Consider the following 21,462-nt stretch of genomic DNA (forward strand, 5'->3'; position numbering starts at 1 on the left):
TCCCCGGGTTGGGGGCAGAATACGAATAATAAACGAATTGTCGATCTTGCAGCACATGTACGTCCCAGGTTTGTTCCCGATGGGAAGAACGTGCCGTGACATGTCACTGCCGTGAATTGAAAGCTTAGACCAAGCAAGAGAGGTCAATTGCGTTCCCGTTGGAAAATACAGAGTAGCCGGCTGTTGTAGTACCATTCAAGTCTAGGGCTACTACCCCGGTTTCTTAGTTCAATCTACTGAGCTGAAGCGGCGGAAGTCAAGTCAATTGCGGGCAAAGCAAAAAGTAAATCTGTGTTAACAAGCCTAGGCGTCATATCTGATAAGCAGGAATCTGATTTCTCAAACTCAATTGTCAAGTAAATTAATCGGACAATCTCTTCCCATCAACGACACCATCACGGCCTGGTCTTATTTTATGCCATATCGCAAGATTTTTCCACAACTGACTCGAATCCCCGTCAATGCACCCCGGATTTAATTCCAAGTCTAGCAAGCCGAGGTTTCAGAAGTCTTCCCCTCCCTCACGCAACAACTGCCGCCCTACCGGGTGTAGTAGTCCTCGCTTATTGCCCACGGGGGTAAAGATCACCAGACTTCATTTGGCCGATTCCCGTCTGGGAGCAGGGGTTGGCCGGTGATAAACATTTATGCGGTGTTGTGTATATATATTCTATCATGTGGCATCTACTTTATATTCTCGGTCAGGCTTCTTTTGTGTTGTCTCTATCAAACACTTGTACTTGTCCGCTTGAGAATAACTACGACAACATGCGCGCCAATTCTTTGCTCCTCTCGGGGCTTGCTGTTTGTGCTGCAGCTGCTCCTGAAAAGGCAAAGGATAACTTTGTTTCCAAGTGCGCCAGCTTCAAGAATTCGCTGAAACTTCCCAACACCACGGTCTGGTTCACCGAACATGTGCCAGCCGGGAAAAACCTCACCTTCCCTGAAAACGACGTCACATGTTCCCCCAAGAGCCAGGTCGTCGATGTTGAGCTCTGCCGTGTGGCCATGCTCGTCACCACAGGTCCCAGATCTAACCTGTCTCTCGAAGCTTGGCTACCTTCCAACTGGACCGGACGATTCTTAAGCACTGGAAACGGTGGCATGGCTGGATGCATCCAGTATGGAGATGTCGCATACGGTGCTGGGTTCGGTTTCGCTACCGTTGGTGCTAACAACGGTCACAACGGAACATCGGCCTTACCCATGAAGAACAACTCTGGTTCCGTGGAGGACTATGTCTATCGCTCGGTGCACACTGGTACCGTTCTCGGAAAGGACATCGCCAAGCAGTTCTACGGCAAGAAGTACACCAAGTCCTACTACCTTGGCTGCTCGACTGGTGGACGACAGGGATGGAAGGAGGCGCAGAGCTTTCCCGACGACTTTGACGGTATTGTGGCTGGTGCTCCTGCGATTCGCTTCAACGGGCTGCAGTCCCGCTCCGGAAGCTTCTGGGGCTTCACCGGTGCCCCCGGAGCACCAACTCACCTCAGCCCGGAGGAGTGGAACATGGTTCACGATGATGTTCTAGCCCAGTGTGACGTGCCTCTTGACGGTGTCGATGACGGCATTATCGAGGACCCTAACCTGTGCCAGTATCGCCCCGAAGCTATCATCTGCACCAAGGGCCAGACCAAGAACTGTTTGACTGCCCCCAAGGCTGAGACTGTCCGCCAGGTTTTCAGTCCCCTGTACGGCAATAATGGAAGCTTCATCTACCCCCGAGCGGTACCTGGCGCCAACGCTAGCCGCAGCTTCGTTATTGGAGAGACACCTTTCCCTTACTCTACCGAATGGTTCCAGTACATTATCTTGAACAACACCAACTGGAAGCCTGAAGACATCGGCCCCGACGCCTATCAGGCGACCGAAGAGGTGAACCCCTTCAACGTCCAGACCTGGGAGGGCGATCTGTCCAAGTTCCGCGACCGCGGCTCCAAGATCATCCACTGGCACGGTCTCCAGGACGGTCTCATCAGCTCCGACAACTCTATGGATTACTACAACCACGTGTCGCGAACCATGGGCATGAGCAACACCGAGCTTGACAAGTTCTACCGCTACTTCCGTGTCAGCGGCTGCGGCCACTGCTCCGGTGGCGACGGCGCCAATCGCATTGGAAACAACCTTTCTAACTTGGGCGGCAAGGATCCAAAGAACAACGTCCTCTTGGCTATCATCAAGTGGGTTGAGGAGGGTGTTGCTCCCGACACTATCACCGGCATGCGCTTTGCCAATGGAGCTAACAACGGCAAGTTTGAGTACGAGCGCCGACACTGTCGCTACCCGTACCGCAATGTCTGGGACCGCAAGGGAGACTGGAAGAACCCCAACAGCTGGAAGTGTGAGTGAGATGGAGGAGAGTGTTGATCGAGGTGGCGGCTATTATATAAGATTTATTTCATGGTACACATTTATGAAGATCGTCGTAAATAACATGGCATTTTTTACATAACACTCAACGCGTTTATGTCTCTAGCAAAGCAACGTGGCCGGGATAATACGGGCAACAAGTAGAATCGCCAAGGTAAAGTGATGTCAAGTAAATAGACTAGCGAGATGTAGACTACTTTGCCCCCAATCTCACTGCCTTGGAAAACCCCCTTCTCCAAAAACATGGGGGACGTACCGCAACATCAGTCATTTCCCCGGACCCAATGTCCTGTCACTCAAGTAACGAGTCACCTTTCGCGTTCCAGCTAACTGTTTCTCATGCGGAGAGACTTACCCTTTGCAGTCCACTCAGAGAAGTCTAAATAGTCGCCAAGACAAAACATCCCCGCGATCTAGGACGGTCAAGAGGAAAACCCGGAGGTTGAGTAAGAGAAACTGGGTGCACAGACTTTGTCTCTCATCTCCCCCTCATTTCCCCAACCTTTTTGTATCCCCCACAGTGTAGTCTATGCAGTGTCACTTGTTGTTCTCCTCTCTCCAACATGATTTCCTCTCTGTTGGATCACATCCTTGTTGAGGGGCGTCACGGTAGCGAGTCAGCTTATGTTAAGAGAGCCAATGAAGACGCAAGATGAGGCGAGCGTTATTATTCTAGAATGAATTGATGATGCATGCCAATGGTTGCTAGGTTTTGCATCTCCGTTGCGTGATACGTAAAGGATTGGTGTTGTCAGTAGCCAAACAACCAGCCTCGGGATTCGGAGTAAATACGCGTACTTTTATGTCTTATCGAGATAAACGGGAATAATTTCATCAGTTGTTTGAGTTTAATTGCCCTACAGGGCCGACAATTCCTCCGAATGCGATAAACATGCTACGATGTCTCAAGTCTCGAGACTCACGAGAATTGCTAACGTTTCTCCAATTCTCCAATAGAGACAGCCTTGATTATCACTCTTCGGACCGGTGTCGGATATTCCGGCCTTGGATCAACAGATAGCGAGTCGTGAGGTCCACAAAATGTTGAATGCATGTGTCAAAAGAGGCTACTTTTCGCGTAACGGAAACAAATCTTTCTTTTCTACCGTTGAGGGAAAAATGGTACGACACGACCGGGCAAAAAAAAAGCCAAAAATAAGCTTGTACCCTTGGCGTACGGACGAAGCCGCAGGGGGGACATCAGGGGATTGAAAAGGCTGCTAGACCAGATTTCTTCACCTCGGACCGAAGAGTAAAGAGCCTCACTTTGACGACATCAATGAGTTACAATAGCTCTATTGATCGTGTTCAGTATAATATACGATAATTCAATCCTAATCCATGCAATTCTTATCTCTCGTTCCTCTTTTAAATTCCCACTCGCTGGGTTCAAACTGGATCTCTCTCCATCCGTTGCAGCAAAGATCGCTGCCCATAACGTAACAAGATGGAGACCCAGTATTCTCATCGGGTCCCAGTTCTGTCTCTCGCTTGCATTGTTTTCATGACCTGATGGTTATTGGCGATTTGCTAACTTTTACGTGAGAGACTCTCGTTCCCCCATGGGGCTCCACGATATACCGCTTGTTCTTTGAGTTCCCAATTTTTTTTGATAACGCGACTTTTTTTTCTCTTGCCTTAGTTCGCTCGGCAATCCACTCGGACAGAGATAAACGTCGAGAGACTTTTGTCTTGGCGCATGTATATAAGAATTGACTCGACGGCCCCATCAGAGTTGACCGTTTGTTACTGCCTCTGTATCTCTTAAACTTTTGTCACTGTTTGTTTCCATTAGTGGCGTAGAGTTTATATAACCTTACTTGACAGTCATCCCTCATACCCTTACTATCTGTCGACTACCATGGGCGCTGAGGATAAGACGACAAAGACCCAGCCCGAAATGGGCCACCAGCAAGGGCAGGACAGCCCTGCGTCCATTCGTGGCATCGACGGCAATGAGATCAACAACATCAACGATGCCAACGATGATATCATGGCCTCCAAGGAACAACACTCAGACGAGCCTGTCCAAAATATCTTCAACCAAGGCGGCAAGAATTACAGAACCCTCGGTAAATGGGACACCGTCTTTGTCCTCATCACCAACCAGGTCGGCCTTGGTGTTCTGTCCCTCCCCGGTTGTCTCCAAGTCCTCGGTGTCGTCCCCGGCGTCATTGCCGTCATTGGTCTCGGTTGTCTTTCTGCCTATACTGCCTACGAACTCCTCCAATTCTACAGAAAATATCCTCACGTGGTTAATGTCGTTGACATGTGTGGAATCATTGGTGGTAGACCTCTGGAGATCGTGGCTGGTATCGGGTTGATGATCAAGGTTATGATGACTTGCGCTTCTGCCAGTGTAACCTTGTCTGTCGCGTTCAACACCCTTAGCAACCACTCCATGTGTACCGTCAGCTTCGTCATCATCGCCGTCGTCGCCTGTTGGGTGTTGTGTCTTCCCCGAACCGTCAAATTCGTCTCGCAATCTGGAATCCCATCCACTATCAGCATCCTAGCCGCGGCGCTTGTCGTTATGATAAGCTTGGGATTTTCTTCGCCTTCGCAGGCTCCTCCTGGTTGGGAAAAAGAGATCAAGGTCGTCGGAAACCCAACTTTCCGTCAAGGTCTCAACGCCTGTCTTAAGATCTGCTATGCGTACGCAGGAAATATCAGCTTCGTTTCATACATGGCCGAGATGAAGAACCCCAGCCGAGACTTCCCTATGGCTTTGGCCTGCCTTGAATGCTTCTCCATTACCCTTTACACTATCGTCGCTGTCGCCATCTATTGCCTAGCTGGTGACTACACCACCTCCCCTGCTTTGGGATCCGCGCCCAGGACCGCTGCGAAGGTCGCTTACGGACTCGTTTTGCCATGTGTTTTCGCCACAGCCATGGCTTTCGGTCACACTGGTATCAAGTACATGTACGTTGTTGCCATGCGTGGCCTCAAGGCTACTCACCAAGTCACCGACCGAAGTGTCAAGTCGTGGAGCGTTTGGGTCATCTGCGTGACCTTGTACTGGATCATTGTCTTTATCATTTCCAACGCCATCCCCATCTTCGATTCCATCCTCTCCATCTCCTCTGCGACAACGATTGCCTGGTTTACTTTCGGTCTCAGCGCCATCTTTTGGTTCCATATCAACAAGGGCCAATACACAAAGAACTGGAAGAAGATGGTCCTATGCGTCGTCAATGGACTTCTTATTGTCCAGTCGTTGTTTATGAACGGTGGTGGCTTGTGGTCATCAATTACCGAATTGCTCAACATCTTTGAGAACGACTCCAGCAAGATCCGCGGTACTTTCTCGTGCGGTGACAACTCTATTTAGATACGCATATTAGGAATTGGTCATAGATACCATGTAGCAAGCAAAAGCGAATGAATGATATATGATGAGATTATGTTTGTTGACTGCTCTTTTGCTTTTGATCTGAATGTTAATGGCTCCTCGTCTGGACTTGCGTGATGACACTGACAGAATACTAGTGGTACGCTTTACCACTGAGCCAACAGGGCTTCTTGAGGGACACTGACAGAATACATCCATTCTCTGTTCTTGATCGCAGATGAAGAATCGTCAATCACATGACCAGTAGACTCCATAATTGATACCACCGGTTATTTCAGACCCGGCCCTAGACTAGCGAGGTCAAGCTTGAAATCTGTGCCTGCAGGGAGTGGATCATGTCTGGTTACAGATCATCAATAACCAGACACAAGGTCACAAGAAAGAAACTGTAGATATTTGCCCTCACGAATTTACTTGGCAGAGTACGTCGCATCGGATGACAATAATATCGTACTAGAAGTCAGTCTATATCTCAAGCTGGAAGGAATGACGGGTCTCGCGATCTTCGGGCCGACAGTATAAAGGGTAACTGTGGCATGACTTGTGGATTGACGGTCATCTGCATATATCACCAGAGCTTCATGCCTAGAAATGCCAGACACGCATGTCACTAAACAGGAAAAACTAAACGTTCTTGTATACATATCGTCTTACGTTGGTGGTACCTTAGAAACTAACTGCGCACATCATCTCTTCAAATGCCACAGCATTGTGCTACGCGGAATTAGGGCTCCTTTTGTATGCTTAGTTAACTCGTCGTTGCTGGATACTTCTTAAGTATATGTATTATGAACCATTATGAGTCATTTTGTATCATTCTGTACGTATTTCATGAAACCCCGGTCTTTCCGCTCCTTCCGGTTTTGTGGTAGGGCTAAATGAATATTGTTAGCTTGCTTTTACCCGGCTGAGGGGATGTGACAAGTAAACTGCTTCAGATATGAGAGATAGAATTAAGAATTAAGTTTATGCAGTGTAAAATATACTATTTGATCATTTATCGTTGTGTCTAGAGTTTACAGATTGACATTCTGTTACCAAATAGCCAGCGTTTGTCCTCGGTTGGAGCTTCAATCGCATGTAGCACAATGAGACTTAGGATGCCGGACCGTAGTAATTATCTGGCCAGGAGAGAAGGCTATTTGACTTATTGGCAGCTTGGCCTAGTAGGAAGAGCTACTGAGAGTATGTGATGGATTCCATGTTTGGTCTACACATGTTTCGTTTCTCTCTCTCCACTCAGTTAGGCTCTGTGCAACCCCCTTGTAGATGCTCGCCAAGCGTATGCGTTCTTCGGCGACCACAAACGGAATAGTTCCATGTTATCAAATTAAAGGAGTAGCAAGAGATTGTCCATCCAAGTGCATCATACTTTGGCCTGCTCGAACGCGTCACGCCGAAGTGATTCATACCGAGTGTAATGCCTGCAGGACTTGTACTGATGGCTGTGAAAATGTTGGATGAGATGCCATATATATATCGTGTAGCATGCTGTAGTAAAAGAGTCTATAACAATTTAAGCCATTGAGAACTTACCTAGACACATGGATGGTCATCTACAACAACAGTAAGTCAGATGCCCATTTCCATCATCAATCTCAGACTCTGTATGATGCAGAATATTTTGCCGAACCGAGATCACTCGCAGTGAACACTGCGTCTCTGAAGACCCTGAACCGACATCGCCTGAAACCCCAGAGCTCCTTACCTTCTCGATCTTTGTTGATGTTACTGAATTACCTTTGACTGACCATCGACCACAATCTTTTGATAGTACTACATCGACTTCATCTCACATCATACTGGAGGAAACATGTAGGAAAGTCTCGAATTTGTTCGGCATTAAATGAAATAGGTCCTTGCTAACTACAATTCCAGACATAACAACCTTGCAAACCAACTAGCCACCCCATGAACCACGGTTGTCGCGGAAAATCTCATCATACCACTCCAGAGGAGGTTCCTCTCCCACTTTGCTCTTTTTCCGACACATCTCTCCAAATTTCATCTTGCCCAACCCATGTTTCAAGGAGTTCCTCATTCGCCTCGGATACTTGCTCGTATTCTCTGCAGAAGTAGCCCAGTATCTGACACGGCCATTGGGCGTCTGTACTGTCGCCAGAGGCTCTTCAGCCTCCCCCTTTGCTCTCAGTCGAATATGAAGAAGCTGTCGGAGGTGTTGAAAGTACCATGGTCTGTCCCACCAAGTAGATCGATGTGTCTTGAGTATACCAACACCATTGTGGTGAACAATAGCGGAGACGGTCTCTGTGAAGAAGTCGGCATAGAGGGGCATGTTGGTCCAGTTGGCTCGAGGCTGTAGAGCTGACAGTGGGTTTGGTGCTGACTTGATGTCATCCGGCAAGCCCCGAAGTCTCGTTGGTGAAATTCCCCGACTCTCAGAGTGTCGGTCAATGAGCTCTTGGTCGCCGAGTGTGATAAATGCACCATGGTCCAGCCCCTTTTTATCTTGGGCCCATTGAGTCTGCACTGACAACTCCTCGGCGTAATCAAGACCGATGTGGTATTCCAGCTTGTCGTTCATCAGCTCTGACACTCCGGGCTTCGGTCTGCCATTCAACCTCTGCCATTGGCGAAAGGTCTCTTGTTCGACGACGGCTTCGTATGCAAGAGACTGCTCACTGCGCATCTTGATTCCCCTGCCGATGCCCGTCTGCAAGGTAAAAAAGCAGCGACGGAACAGACGTCTTAAATCGCCAGCAGGGCCCATGTAGAGACCTCCATTGAGCCATCTCGGCCTAATGGCTCCGCAGTGGCGCCGGCCAACCCGTTCCGTGTCAAGGGGATCAACAAACTCCCAGCATGTTTTGTCCTCGTCTGTGTGAGGGCCATAGAGATCCTTGCGTAAAGGGCTCTCGGGCCATATATCACACTGCATTTTTGTGCCTCGGTTTTCGTTCTTGGGGTCACATCGCTTGCCGGTTGCCGCAACTATAGTCTGTCGCATCGGCATTGGTCCCTTTTGGTGTTGATTCCATTCTTTTTGTAGTCTCTCGTTGGCTTCCTTGTTGATCCTGTGATATCGCTCAAGCATCACCTGGGCCGGCAGTTGGAACCAAATATCGTAACCATCGACGATGAGTACAATATCGTCGTCGTCTAATCGTTCGGATGGGTGTGCGTCGGGTCGTGTGGCTGCTTCGAGATAATCGACTATGCCAGGTACTTTGAGCAAGTTGCGGCCACCTCTCCAATGTGTAAGAGGGCGATGGTCAACCCCCCAGTTGACGATGATTGGGCTCGGGTAACCAAGTGCGAGTCCAGTCATGACGGTTTTGCAAAGTTCGGGGCTAGCACCGGTGGCAGGTATAACCATGGCGAAGCGCCGGTCCCTGTCAACCGAGGGGGGAGTAGGAATCGATGGCGGCGTGTCCCAGTACCAGTGCCAGTGAAGCAAAAGCATGGAAACGCAGGTAAAGGTGAAAACGGCACATATTGGAACAAAGGCCTTGTGGTTCCTCTTGGCCTTGAAGAAACCCTCCATGTTGCCAGATGATAGTTGTAGCAGTAACAGCTGACCAGAATGGTCACTTTTTGCTCTGTGCGTGTTGTATTATATTCATCCATCCCGCGCAATGCTACACGTATTGCTTTTGAACACACAAGGGAAAGGGGGTTCAGATTCCAATAAAGTCTTATCACTCACTCTTGGTGGCGTTCAATCAGGTATTCGAGTTTTGGTATAACCGCCGGCTGGACCAGTCTCAATGTTGTCTGAGAAGGATCCTCAACAGATGGCCCTCACTACCTATGCAGGGAGCCCATCCCTTCACTCATTATTTCGAATGGCAAGACCTTGGCATGTTCAGTACTGCTTTTAAATGGCCCTTGTGCTTCGTGTCTCAGACACTGGGATCCGCTAAACCCCTGCTTGCTGCACTAACCCAGCCACATGTACCTCAAGGGAGGACTGTTATGCGCAAAGCAGTTTTCAGGTGTTCCCCCAGAACCGAACCCTTCGATCGTCTACAAATTGGCCCTTGGTGGTCTCTCAAAAGGCATGGTTGAATGCCAGGGGTTATGAAATGTGTTAAGGTTCCGACCGTCCAATGCCTTCCATTCACCCTTTAGCTGAAATGTAGGGGGAGATGGTGAACGCTGGGATATGAGTGCAACACTGTCATCACATTGATGTGGCTGTCTTGTACCATTATTATCCGATTGAGACTGTCCAGTCATAGATACTGCAGGACGCGTTGATGCCGCTGATAATGCACCTGTAATCAACAAGTAAACTGTCATGCTTGTAACAGGCATCGCAGTCATTGATATTCATTCAACGTAAATATCGATCGATGCAGTAGTCAGTTCCCCGATGGCTTAAAGTTCTTCTCCCGCTGATATAAGTATATTCTTAAACGATGCGGCCAATGATTGTGAGAAGAGGGTGAGATACGAACAAGGGTTCAAGCCACGATCTGCCAAGGATCCTGCCACAATTTTGGTTGAGCCACCGTCATCGCTAGGGTGATAGTGCTGCTAACATATCTACACCAAGAGCTGGGCTGTCAATGATAGTGTAAATATCCCAGTCCCCAGATTGGGCACAAGTCTCTGTGTCTATAGAACAAATATCAGATTGTGAGACAGCCTCACCCTGTGTTATCCCAGCACAATAATTCCAAATGTTTTCTGTTCTTTCAGTCGCTCTGCCTTTGCTTATCTATGCCTGCCGGTTCATCTCGTCGACAAACTGGTTTCATCCACAAACGGGCGAGTGGAAACGGAACGGGCGGTAATAACCAGGGCTGGACAACTTAACATACATGCTAATCCGCATTCATAGCACAAATCGCCATTAACAACCATAAACAGAAGCTTAAAAACATGCTATCAGGTTTTATCACTAGCTCCGATTTCAGTTGCTGCTTTTGTGTTAGTCTTTGTACAACATGCTTGAGGAGATGCCAAAACAACCCGATAACCATTGTCAATGAATGACAGGAATTGATCAACGCAATGTGCAGCAGAGTTAGAATATTTTCTCACAGATCATCTATTGGCGTTCATTTGAAAATACATTATCAATCTGTGTTCTGGGAAGTCTGAGTGATATAAGCCCTTGAAATGGTAAAGTCAAAGACGAAGCCGTTCTCTCCCAGACACAGACAATCTAGACGGAGCAGCATTGCTACAAATCCTCAGCTGTCAAGGACCGGTTCGGCAGTTGTCTTGTGGAGTTTGGGACGGACATGAACCTGCGCTAGGCCGACTCCATACTGACTCAGCTCTGTCAGGCTCGAGAGCAGTAAGATTAGGGCATTGGAATGTGCAGCCGTTGCCGGATGGTCTCTTGGGGTATCTCATTCGTCACACTTTTTATTTGACTTTTGGACAGACACTTTGATTGGAAGTAGCAACGAGGAAACTTCCCAGAAACACCTCGATGGCGTGCCTTGAACCTGCCGTCATCGCAAAATAGACCTATCACTCCCAAGGTACAGGTTTCGTAGATCGAGACCCTTCTTGATTCATCATGTTTCTCGGGACTAATGAGATCCGGCATGATGTTCAGTGTGACGTTTCTAGCACATGGCATGGCGAGAATGCACGTTCAGGTACATTTATGCCAAGCCACCCTGTTGTCTGGGCGCTGCGTTTAGCCTTTCTCTCCATTTTCCCGAAGAGTATTTGTTCCACTCCCTCCTCGACCCTTAACATCTGTATACGCAATGATGTTACCACACCGTGACAAGTGGGACGTTCACCATGCTCAGATTGATGAGCTGGTGTACATTGGTCGAGATGTGTTTGTCATGGTAAGAACCTCCCTGGAAGCATGTTGTTTATTTTGCTCACGTTATCTAGGTTGCATCGACACTCGCACTTTACAACGCTATTGAGCTACTGACACTCATCTACTTGACCTTCAAACGAAAATCCGGTCTTTATTTCTGGAGCATACTCATCGCATCCTTCGGCTTAATACCATACTGTCTGGGTTGGCTGATAGTTTACTTTGACCTAACGCACGATTATGTGGGTATGATTATTGAGACTGTCGGCTGGGTTCTTGTGATTTCTGGTCAATCTGTCGTCTTATACTCCCGGCTCCACCTTATTACAAGCGAAAGAATAATATTGCGGTCTGTTCTTGCTGTGATTATCGTCAACGGCCTTGTTTGGGTATGTTCTGCAACTACTCCAACTAAACTACATACTGACAGGACTTAAGCACACGACCATGACAGTATTGCTCTTTGGGTCAGAATATAGCCCCAAGGACAACAGAAACGGCTTCAACAACGTTTTCAACATAGCAGAGAAAATTTCGATGTCTTGCTTCTATATGCAAGAACTTACGATATCTGGCATATACATTTGGAAGTCCCTCGATATTTTCAAAACAGCTTTCGGCAGCACGAGAACGATGCTCTACAAACTATTCGCCATCAATATTGCTATCGTGATTATGGATATCGCTATGGTCGTTATTGAGCTCATGAATTTCTACGTCTGGGAGCAAGGCATCAAGCTGGTCACATACTCGATCAAACTCAAGCTCGAGTTTGCTGTCCTGAGCGAGCTTATCGAATTCGTCCGAAGCCGGAGTGGAACACAGTCACGTCCCACAAAACCGTCACAGAACCAAAGTACATTCGTGCCACTATCAGCGGTTCGCAGAAGCAGCACCAAGCCAACAGGGTTCACGGGGGACCGCATTTACAGTGGTGACACCCAGACTAACATTACAATTGCTGCCACGCATCCAGCACAAGAGACGATGACTGGTGACAGGATACACGTCGTCAGACAGGTGGATGTGGAGAGTTTAAACGCGTGTCCGTACGCAGAGAGAAGCACCGAGGAGCTGTTTGAGTATATGCCAGATGAGCTTCCACCGGAACTGATGCCCAGAGCGCTATAGTTAGCTGGCAAAGTAGCTAGTAGTAATTGTAAATGATTGCGATGATATAACAGGTCTCGCTGATGGCCATGCTAGTGCAACATAACTCGCAATGAATAGCCCGATTTGAAACATGGCTTGCAAGTATTTAGTCCCACTTCCTCGGGTGTCTGCATACACAGACGAAATCAAGGCTACACTGGTTACTCGACATCGGTGTGCCACTAATGTCCGAACCATGCTAGAGTACGACTTGAGGATATGTTTTAGGACTGTTAGAATGATACAGGACTTTTGAATTATTGTCTTGGAAGCGAATATGTATGGTCCAACTTTGGAGCAGAGCACGCAACAATCACAACTCAATTTACTCATCTTACGGCTCTCAACAATATGGACCCTCTTTCTTTGGCAGTCAGCGTAGTACCGGTGGCCGAGCAGCTGGTCAAGACCATAAAAACCATCAAAAAGCTGATCTCAACGTACAAGAGTGCTGCAAAAGAGCTCGAAACACTGACAAGCAGGCTTGGTCATGTGGAAGTCATCTGTGAATCCATCGGGACCGTACTAGAAACCGCTTGCCTATCAAAAAACCTCAGTGAAGCATGTCTTCCTGCTTCCCTGTATCAGATGATTCATGAATGCTACGAAAAGGTTACAGTCATTCATGATGTTATCCAAAACGTCACTGAAAAACGCGACAGAGGTTGTCGTCGATTCAGAAACGAAGGCCTTTTGTTCTTGCAGCATAAAGATAGGATAATTGCCAGCACGAAGGGCTTGGACAAATCCCTCGAATACCTCCATCTTCTCCTTACAACAAGTATTTTGTAAGTTTTTCTATCTGCTATTTGGTATATCGATCTGATAATCCACCAATAGCATTATGAGCATATCTTGCCCTCCGGCGCCCGAAGTCACCATGTCGAACAAAAACAGTCCGTCAAATCAGTCATCTATATTAGTCGCACCCTCCCAGAAGATTGATTCGAATTGCATCGACACTAGCCCCGTTTCTACCGACACAACTACGCAACCGAAGCAAGTCGAAACCATCAGCGAAGGCTGGCGAAGATCCTTCCTACAATTTGCTTTCTTACAGAAGACCCGCAAGCGAAACATAATAACTGAAACTGAAGGCTCAGGTCCATCAGTAACTAATGTCGACTCAGTCCTGACAGTGGGATCAACATGGCTCAACTGGTATATGAAGCTGTCACTCCGAAAAGACCACCTTACGCCTTTGTGCGTCACCTTGACATTACCGTTGGTCATCCCCGTACACTATTGGGCAGATAGCCTTGGTGCCAGGGTTCGCGATGCTTTTGGCAACGATAATGTGGAAGCTGTCCAGCAGTTATTCAATGAATGAGCCATTACTCCCACGACCTTGATAACCTGGGACAAATATGACCCAGACCACGAGTGCAATATGTTGGGTGTAAGTTTTGGGAATGGTTATAGACGTAAATTTACTAACATTAGACCAGTTCGCAGCGGTAAAAAGAGCGCCTCGACTCCTGGATTTCATAAGATCCCAGATGACTAGAGTGGAAGAGACTTAAGTCTCACAAAACACAACGCAAACATTACTATACTGACACATACTTATATCTATAGAGCGCACTTTGGTAGTGGTGATTGGAGATGGCATACGGTCCGGACTCAGGGCCAGCTTCAAAGCGCCATCGATTATATCAATATCCGCAAGAATGCCATAACTCCAGATGAAGTATACATGTTACTGCTGGGAGTACGAGACTTCCGTCGCCTCAAAGCCTGCATGGATGCGTATCTAAGTTGGCGACCAACCATTTCACCTAAATTCAATGACTCAATACTAGAACGGGTGCTCACCACTTCCATCAGAGGGGATTTTTCCGACGATCTCCATATGGAAAGCTGCGCAGCAATGATCTCGGATCTCATTGCACGAGGTCTAGACATCGTCAACGGCAATTACTCTAACGCGAGCCTTTCCACAATACTTACGAGTTCTGCAACTGGCTCTGACGAAGCGGTGGAGATGATACATGGCTGGCTCGACATACTGAAACTAGCCGGCGTCGATGTAGAGCAGTATATCCATTTCGAAACACCACGCTGTGTTGCTGCATGGAATAGACCATCAGGCAACTGGCATACATGGTTTCGTGGCCAGGGTTCATACATCACTCGAACTCTGCACGTGGGCTACTCCAGAGGCAGGCTGATTCCATACTAGAGAGAAAATATTGACAAATCATGCCTCGTTCATGAACTACTGATTGAGTTCCCACATTTTCTACACTGCGACAGCTTTGAAATCCGGACAAATGCAGCGCAGAATATGCGGTACCATCAAGCCTGGAAATCTGGGCAGAATCTGGAAGTGATTGGCCCGGAGAAGCGCTCATGGCCAGTTGCACCAGTATTAAGGGTTGAAAGCCAGCCAGATGACCCTGTACTAGCGGCCGACATTACTGAAGAGTACAGAACTGCACTTGAATGGACAGAACGTGCATGCAATCTTATGGAAAGTCGTTTTGAGCGGAAGCAGATGCGGAAGATGAAAAAACGGGAAAGAAAGGGAAAGACGTCCAACAAAATCACGGTGCCTGGATCTTGGGTAGACTGATCACGTTAACTTGTTGCGACAATCTGCTTTACGAGGTGACGGATCTGCGGTGTGAGGAAAGACAATTGGAAATGGTGGTTTCTAACGATAGGCCGTAGATACTAGTTTTTGAATATAGGTCCGTTATTTATCTAGAAACAAAGGAATAAAGTCCTTTTCGTTATAATAAGTTTACAGCCAACATTGTAGACTGTGTTTAATGTCCAAGCTACCCTGTAAACGATCCTTCAGCACTAACAGCACAACACGATATAATTGGTCGACGACGACGCGTCTATCACGCTAAGACTCTCACGTCATCATTCCTTACATGAAATTCTACGACTTCTTTTCCCTCTTCGGACCCAATCATCTAACAACCCCAAACCCGAAATGTCCAGCACGAGTCTAAGAACATGGCAGCAAAACACGACCTTCCTGGTAACACATCAAAAGACGAAAATGATACCGTTTCAGCACTTATGGAGATCCAGAAATGCCGGGTTCCACAACAAAAGATGAGATGGATTGTAGAGAACCTCGAATGTCTTGGTAGACGACAGTCCAGGAAGAGAAAGCTCAACACAGACGAAAGCGAAAAGCCTGAAAGACCGTACTGGTTCCGTAAAGAAGTTAATGGCTTTACTGATAGTAACTTTGTGGCCTTGTCATACACTTGGGATGCTTCCGAGTACGAAACGCAAAATCCCAAACCAGAAGGTCATCTAATAGAGAGGAGGGATAGAGAGGATGATTGGGAGTCATCTGTCCGCAACTCGGTTCTCGAGAGAGTAACAAGATACATGCAATGTCACGACGTGCCTCTCTTATGGATTGACCGGCACAGTATACCCCAGAAGAAATGCAAAACGACACCATGCGTGCATGGAGAATGCAAGCAAAAAAGGCATGCCCTCGATGCAATGGACTGGGTATATTCGCTCAGCGATCATCCTGTTGCTTTGCTTGGACGACCCATCCAAAGCGAAGACGAAATAGCGACTCTATCTGCTATACTGAGTGGTGCACTTGTCAAATATCAAGATGGAAAGCCTGCCCTCGACAAGGACACCGAGTATAGACAAGCAAAGAAAATGCTCGACCTGTTACACGAAATCACTAGAGACAAATGGTGGAGAAGAGCGTGGACGTTCCAAGAGAACTACAAAGCCGGTCTCAAGATGACACTCCTGATTCACCACGATCCAGACCTTGAAAGGGCAAAGAGATCTACACCCAGCGGAACGAAAGCAATGTTTGGTGTAGTTCCTGGCGAATTAAGCATCCAGTCTGTCAAATTCTTCGAGAGTGCCACTGAATTCTGTTTGGCATTTCGTCAGCATCACTTTGCCACGAGCGAGGATGAAGAGAAGATAATCCATATACTGAAAACAGCTGGACGATACAGGATGTTACTATCACATTCCACGTCCATGTCAGGGATAATCATTTCTGATGTGAACTGGAGAGGCGTCACTGAACCTTGGGATCGTCTGGCCATTATCGCCAATTGTTGTCAGTATGCTACTAGGTTGGATGCTGCAAGGCTTCAACAAATGGAAGGCAATGTGGCGAGTCTGGACTTGTCAATATTGGCATTGCGCTTACTAAATGGCGAGATACTGAACAACGAAGAGGCCCATGTCCCTGATGGGACTATTGTTGAGCGGATGAATGATCTCTTTTTCGATGACTTCAGGGCACCCAAGGGCGCGAAGAAATTGACATACAACAAAGGTTGTCGTTTTTTTGACGTCGAGTTTACAAGAACGGGCATCAAGACGAAAGGGCATCTCTGGAAACTTGGAGAAACACTTCGACCACCTCGATCATCACCGCGGTTGTCGCAAACAAGCCATAAAGATAAAAAACAGCTTTCAGAATATGAACGAACGCGTCTTAAACAGCTCAGTGAGTTGATCAAGGCAAAACATACCAGCGACGACGCGGGAATAGTGGATTGCATAAAGGATTTCCTCGAAGAAGATTCTTTTGTAATGGATGACCAAGGATCGTTTAGCTTGCGGTATCGTCGGCTAATGACGAAAGCAGTAGTCAGGGCTATGGATGCAGATCAAACCTTGTCACTTGGATACCTTTGCGACCCAGAAGGCGAACCCACGGTGGCACGAGGGATTTTCATTCATGATCGAGATGCCGTTGAATCAGATGAACCTTTGAGTCAGGCAGATAAGGACCCTGCATATGTCTTTACATCACTATGGTCTGATGAAGACGTTGACGAAGAGTACCTCGCCAATGAACTGGATCATCACGTGTCCATTGGAGTTCGTCTTTCTGACGACCGTAGTCAGGAGTCTCTACAGCTATATACCCAAGAATGGGTTCTGGGATTATGTTTCTTTACAGGTGTTCCTACATCTGATGTGGTGTTTCCTTGGCCACAGATGTATCCTGTTCAGCCATTAGGCAGCAGACTTGTGGGCTAACGGATTAGTTAGTAATTAGATATAATGTGCTGTGCAACTAATCCAAGGTGGAGATATCAGAAACTGCGCACTTTTCCCTCATTCATTATTCATTATACTATACACACAACCAACAAACCAGTCAACTTCTTTGCTTCCTTTTTATATTTTAACAAAGAAAAATGATGCAAAGTCGTATGTCCATTGCAGACCGCATCAAGGACATGTTCAGAAGGGCAGAATCTGATTACCCTTTACATGCCTCGATCTGCAACAACGACGTATCAACCTTGCAAGAAGTGCTTGGTTCCCGCGAGGCTTCATTTTTGTTGTTGGATGGCGATGGCTGTTGGGGGACTCCGCTACACGTGGCAGTCTATTTGGATAATATCGAGGCAGCAAATCTGATATTGCAAGTTGGTGTTGGTGTCGACGTCACTGCCGATTCCTCCGCACACGAGCATCAATTATCACCACTAGCACTAGCTGCACGTCTGGGCAATAAACGCCTGCTTTGGCGATTATGGCAGCACCTCCACTCACAAGAGAAAGAAAGCCTGGCAAATGTTGACTCGTGTCTTTTTGAAGCCTCAATCAACAGCCAAACAACTATCTTACGTGCTTTATTGAGTTGGAAGGAATGGACAGCAGAAGCCAAAAGTGAAGCTCTGTTTTGGGCAGCACGGAGCTGGAAGGCATATTCTGCCCAACTCCTTACTACCCAACTATCATTTCCCCAAGATGTTTTAGACAAGGCTCTGCATCATGCAGTGGGCTTCAGGCCTTTAATTGGAGACGACTTCAAACTCGACTACAATGGTGATGATTATCTCCAGCAACAGCTTTTGATCGCGCACTTGATCGATGCTGGAGCCAACCCAAACGCTATTATCAATAGACAACCGCCAATAATTACTGCCGCTCGCTCTGTAAGTCTGGTAGGAGCTTTGAAAGTGTTGCTCGACAAGGGAGCCAACCTAGACGCTACTGACCGCAGAGGGAAGTCAGCATTGCACTTCCTTGGTTCACCAACCTCTTTAAACCGAGTGGACCAGTAGTGCGTTTGAACGAGACCGCGATTCGTATTCTTCTCAGTTACAATGCCTCCGTTTCGCTGGGGGATGATGAGTCTGGAGCCAACCCTCTCCACGCTGCTGCTTTTGGCTCCAGCCTGAACATGCTACAGTTGTATCTATCCTCTTGTCCCTCGGAGCAAACAAGTCAAGCATCAAGATCGAAGAACAACTTTGGCGAAACTTTACTACATTACGCAGCTGCGGGAGCTAAGCGTGATATTATCGAGTTTCTTCTCAGTCAAGGGCTTGATGTCAATGGTATCAACACAAATGGCTGGACACCCCTACATTGCGCCTTGACCCCAGCGAGACAAGGCTCGCAACTAAACGGGTTCTCAAAGTCAACATCTGAAGCTTTAGAAATTGCAAAGATACTTCTCCTTCACGGCGCCGACCCTCGTGCTGTTACAGTTGAGGGATGGACGCCCCTGCATTGCCTTTCCTTGTTCGCCGGCAAAAAGAAAGAAAATACCGAACTTGGTCAGTTTGTGGATAACATGATCCACCGTGGTGTTGATATACATGCCCGCGCAACATTTCTGTTTTGGAATGAACTGGGCAATGTAGAACCAAAGTATCATTACTGGGGTCACGAAGTCCAAGACAGCATTCAGGAACCTGAGACCTCAGGGGCGATAGTTCGGTTTGGTTACACTCCATTGCATTTCTCAGCTGCCCACGGTAGCATAAGTATGGCCAAGGCTTTACTTGACCTTGGAGCTGATCCGCTTTCCAAAGATGCGAGAGGAAATACGGCAATCAAGATAGCGGCTAATTCGTTATTGTTGGACGATCGCCCAAGTACACGAAATGCTATTGTAAAGCTTCTAACAGAGGCAGCAGTAACTTAATTAGTATATATATTTTATAGAGGACCCCATTTGGAGTTGAAATAGGATTCTATGTCTACAAGACATATCGGAAATGAGGGTTCTGCAGGATAATGTTAGTTAATGTCTCTAGGAGCGTCCTGCTGAATCTTACCTCAAAATCGGTCAAATCACTTCCCTCAGTAGCCGACACGTCTTCACCATTGGCTCCCACAGCTGCCGCAGCAGCATCACGACGTGCATTTCTGCGAACCAACAAAATTCTTAGCATAATGGCTACCATCATCTGGGCGACAGAGCAGCTAAGAATAGTGATGCATCCAGTTTGATACAGAGGAGCTTCCGAGCCGAGGAATGCGTGAGGACCAACAATATTTCCAACACAATAGGCGATAAAAACCATGGCAGATGCCGTCATACGCTTAGTGTAGCCTCCGAGATTGCCAGCAGGCATCTGCATCGCAAGGACCAAAGAGCAGACGAAGCCGCCGACAATGTAGTAACCAAACAGGACTCCGACCTTGTGATGCTCACGGTCCATCTTCCAGAGGAGACAGACACCAATGATAGTCGGGATGAGATAGACTGCCATAATGATGGTTCGGCAATTCTTGACGCGAGACGCAATAAACGTTCCAGAGAGAATCCATAGTACTTGGAATGCGCCCATGGGGATACCCAAGGCAACAGTCTCGAGAGGATCCTTGACGACTCCTTTGATGATTAGCTTGCCAAAGTTAGCAACACCTCCGTTCATAGTTTCGTTAAGAAGCATGAAAAGAACAAGAAGCCAGACTTGAGGATCGATGAAGGCTTCGCGGATCTGATTCCACTTGATGGTCTTGTTCAGTACACCGGTTTGAGCAAGACGACCTCGACCGATGAGGAGGGCTCGTTCTTCGAGGGTGAAATGTCGGGCTGTCATGATACTGTCGGGAAGGAAGAAGAGAAGAACAAAACCCCAGACGACGGTCATGCCGCCGCAGGTCATGAAGACAGCTTTCCAGACAGGAAAGTTCTTGATCTGACCGATGCCGTATGTAAGGAGACCACCAAGCTGCTGTTTGTTAGCAATGCCAATAGTATCAAAGAAGAACACTTACCATTGCTCCAACACCATTGCAGCAGTAAAAGACACCGGCTCTGAAAGGCTGCTGATCACGCGTATACCACATGGAAACGATCATCATGAAACACGTCGTAATCGGCGCCTCAAACACACCCAAGAAGAATCGACACGTCGCCAAAGAACCGAAATTGTTACCCGCAGCTGTTAACATGAGAACACTGCCCCAAGCAATAACACATCCCGCAACAACCTTTGCCATCAATGTCTTCTGTGCAAGGAACAACCAAGGGTATTCAGCGGCCATGTACGCAAAGTAAAAGATACTAGCGAACCAGCTGTACTGATCTGAAGAGATACCCGTGTCTTTGAACAAATCAAACACGGCTGCGTAGGACAGAGCATTCTTGTCGATGTATTGCAGCATGTAAGTTCCCATGAGTAGGGGAAGTAAGATCATGTCGACTTTGCGGACGACCCTTTTGTTGAGATCTTTGTCATTGAGGAGTTCGGCGATGTACTCATTTGTGAAGTTGTGCTCGCGAAGGAAGGCTTCTGTCGCGTCAAGTTCGACGATATCGCCTTGGGTTAGGGAGTTGAGCTTTTTCATGGCTATCATCTCTTCTGGTTCCTTTGCCTCGAAGGGGCGCTTGGTATCGGGCGATTGCCCTGTTGTTAATTTTGACATGTTGGTGCGTCAAGTTGTTAGTACTTTGGCTGTCTACTATTGAGGACTCGGGAGACTCTAGAGAAAACCGAAATATGGGATGGAGCTACGCTAGATATTAGACCTCAAGTTGTGAGAGCTATCTGAAGATCATGTCCAAGGACAGTTATCATCTCTAGGCTATCAAAGCTGAGCTGAT

The 21,462-nt window shown here is 47.5% G+C and overlaps 8 protein-coding genes across 8 annotated transcripts; 6 read left to right on the forward strand and 2 right to left on the reverse strand.

Annotated features, from left to right (window-relative positions):
• The first annotated feature begins 703 nt into the window (after nt 1-703).
• FGSG_12548 (uncharacterized protein) lies at nt 704-2,458 on the forward strand. Its single transcript, XM_011324545.1, has one exon. The coding sequence runs from the start codon at nt 769-771 to the stop codon at nt 2,353-2,355; it is 1,587 nt and encodes a 528-aa protein (XP_011322847.1). The 5' UTR covers nt 704-768; the 3' UTR covers nt 2,356-2,458.
• Nucleotides 2,459-4,143: 1,685 nt separating this feature from the next.
• On the forward strand, nt 4,144-5,758 carry FGSG_02950 (uncharacterized protein). The gene has a single exon (XM_011324546.1). The coding sequence runs from the start codon at nt 4,238-4,240 to the stop codon at nt 5,708-5,710; it is 1,473 nt and encodes a 490-aa protein (XP_011322848.1). The 5' UTR covers nt 4,144-4,237; the 3' UTR covers nt 5,711-5,758.
• A 1,873-nt stretch (nt 5,759-7,631) lies between these two features.
• FGSG_02949 (uncharacterized protein) lies at nt 7,632-9,236 on the reverse strand (the record flags this gene model as incomplete). Its single annotated transcript, XM_011324547.1, has 1 exon — nt 7,632-9,236. The coding sequence occupies one exon, from the start codon at nt 9,234-9,236 to the stop codon at nt 7,632-7,634; it is 1,605 nt and encodes a 534-aa protein (XP_011322849.1).
• A 2,188-nt stretch (nt 9,237-11,424) lies between these two features.
• Nucleotides 11,425-12,620, forward strand: FGSG_02948 (uncharacterized protein; the record flags this gene model as incomplete). Its single annotated transcript, XM_011324548.1, has 3 exons — nt 11,425-11,511; nt 11,561-11,878; nt 11,928-12,620. The coding sequence occupies 3 exons, from the start codon at nt 11,425-11,427 to the stop codon at nt 12,618-12,620; spliced, it is 1,098 nt and encodes a 365-aa protein (XP_011322850.1).
• A 372-nt stretch (nt 12,621-12,992) lies between these two features.
• On the forward strand, nt 12,993-15,216 carry FGSG_02947 (uncharacterized protein; the record flags this gene model as incomplete). Its single annotated transcript, XM_011324549.1, has 5 exons — nt 12,993-13,429; nt 13,482-13,844; nt 14,018-14,040; nt 14,222-14,678; nt 14,898-15,216. The coding sequence occupies 5 exons, from the start codon at nt 12,993-12,995 to the stop codon at nt 15,214-15,216; spliced, it is 1,599 nt and encodes a 532-aa protein (XP_011322851.1).
• Nucleotides 15,217-15,611: 395 nt separating this feature from the next.
• On the forward strand, nt 15,612-17,645 carry FGSG_12549 (uncharacterized protein; the record flags this gene model as incomplete). Its single annotated transcript, XM_011324550.1, has 1 exon — nt 15,612-17,645. One exon carries the CDS (start codon nt 15,612-15,614, stop codon nt 17,643-17,645), a length of 2,034 nt encoding a protein of 677 aa, XP_011322852.1.
• A 161-nt stretch (nt 17,646-17,806) lies between these two features.
• Nucleotides 17,807-19,551, forward strand: FGSG_12550 (uncharacterized protein; the record flags this gene model as incomplete). The annotated part of the gene is made up of 2 exons (XM_011324551.1): nt 17,807-18,553; nt 18,622-19,551. The coding sequence occupies 2 exons, from the start codon at nt 17,807-17,809 to the stop codon at nt 19,549-19,551; spliced, it is 1,677 nt and encodes a 558-aa protein (XP_011322853.1).
• A 55-nt stretch (nt 19,552-19,606) lies between these two features.
• FGSG_02945 (uncharacterized protein) lies at nt 19,607-21,284 on the reverse strand (the record flags this gene model as incomplete). Its single annotated transcript, XM_011324552.1, has 3 exons — nt 19,607-19,633; nt 19,685-20,554; nt 20,634-21,284. The coding sequence occupies 3 exons, from the start codon at nt 21,282-21,284 to the stop codon at nt 19,607-19,609; spliced, it is 1,548 nt and encodes a 515-aa protein (XP_011322854.1).
• Between the last annotated feature and the right edge of the window lie 178 nt (nt 21,285-21,462).

Source organism: Fusarium graminearum, chromosome 2, assembly GCF_000240135.3.
Source record: "Fusarium graminearum PH-1 chromosome 2, whole genome shotgun sequence".
NCBI lineage: Eukaryota > Fungi > Ascomycota > Sordariomycetes > Hypocreales > Nectriaceae > Fusarium > Fusarium graminearum.

Coding starts and splice junctions, on each gene's coding strand:
- FGSG_12548 (XM_011324545.1), top strand. CDS start 769: ATGCGCGCCAATTCTTTGCTCCTCTCGGGGCTTGCTGTTTGTGCTGCA.
- FGSG_02950 (XM_011324546.1), top strand. CDS start 4,238: ATGGGCGCTGAGGATAAGACGACAAAGACCCAGCCCGAAATGGGCCAC.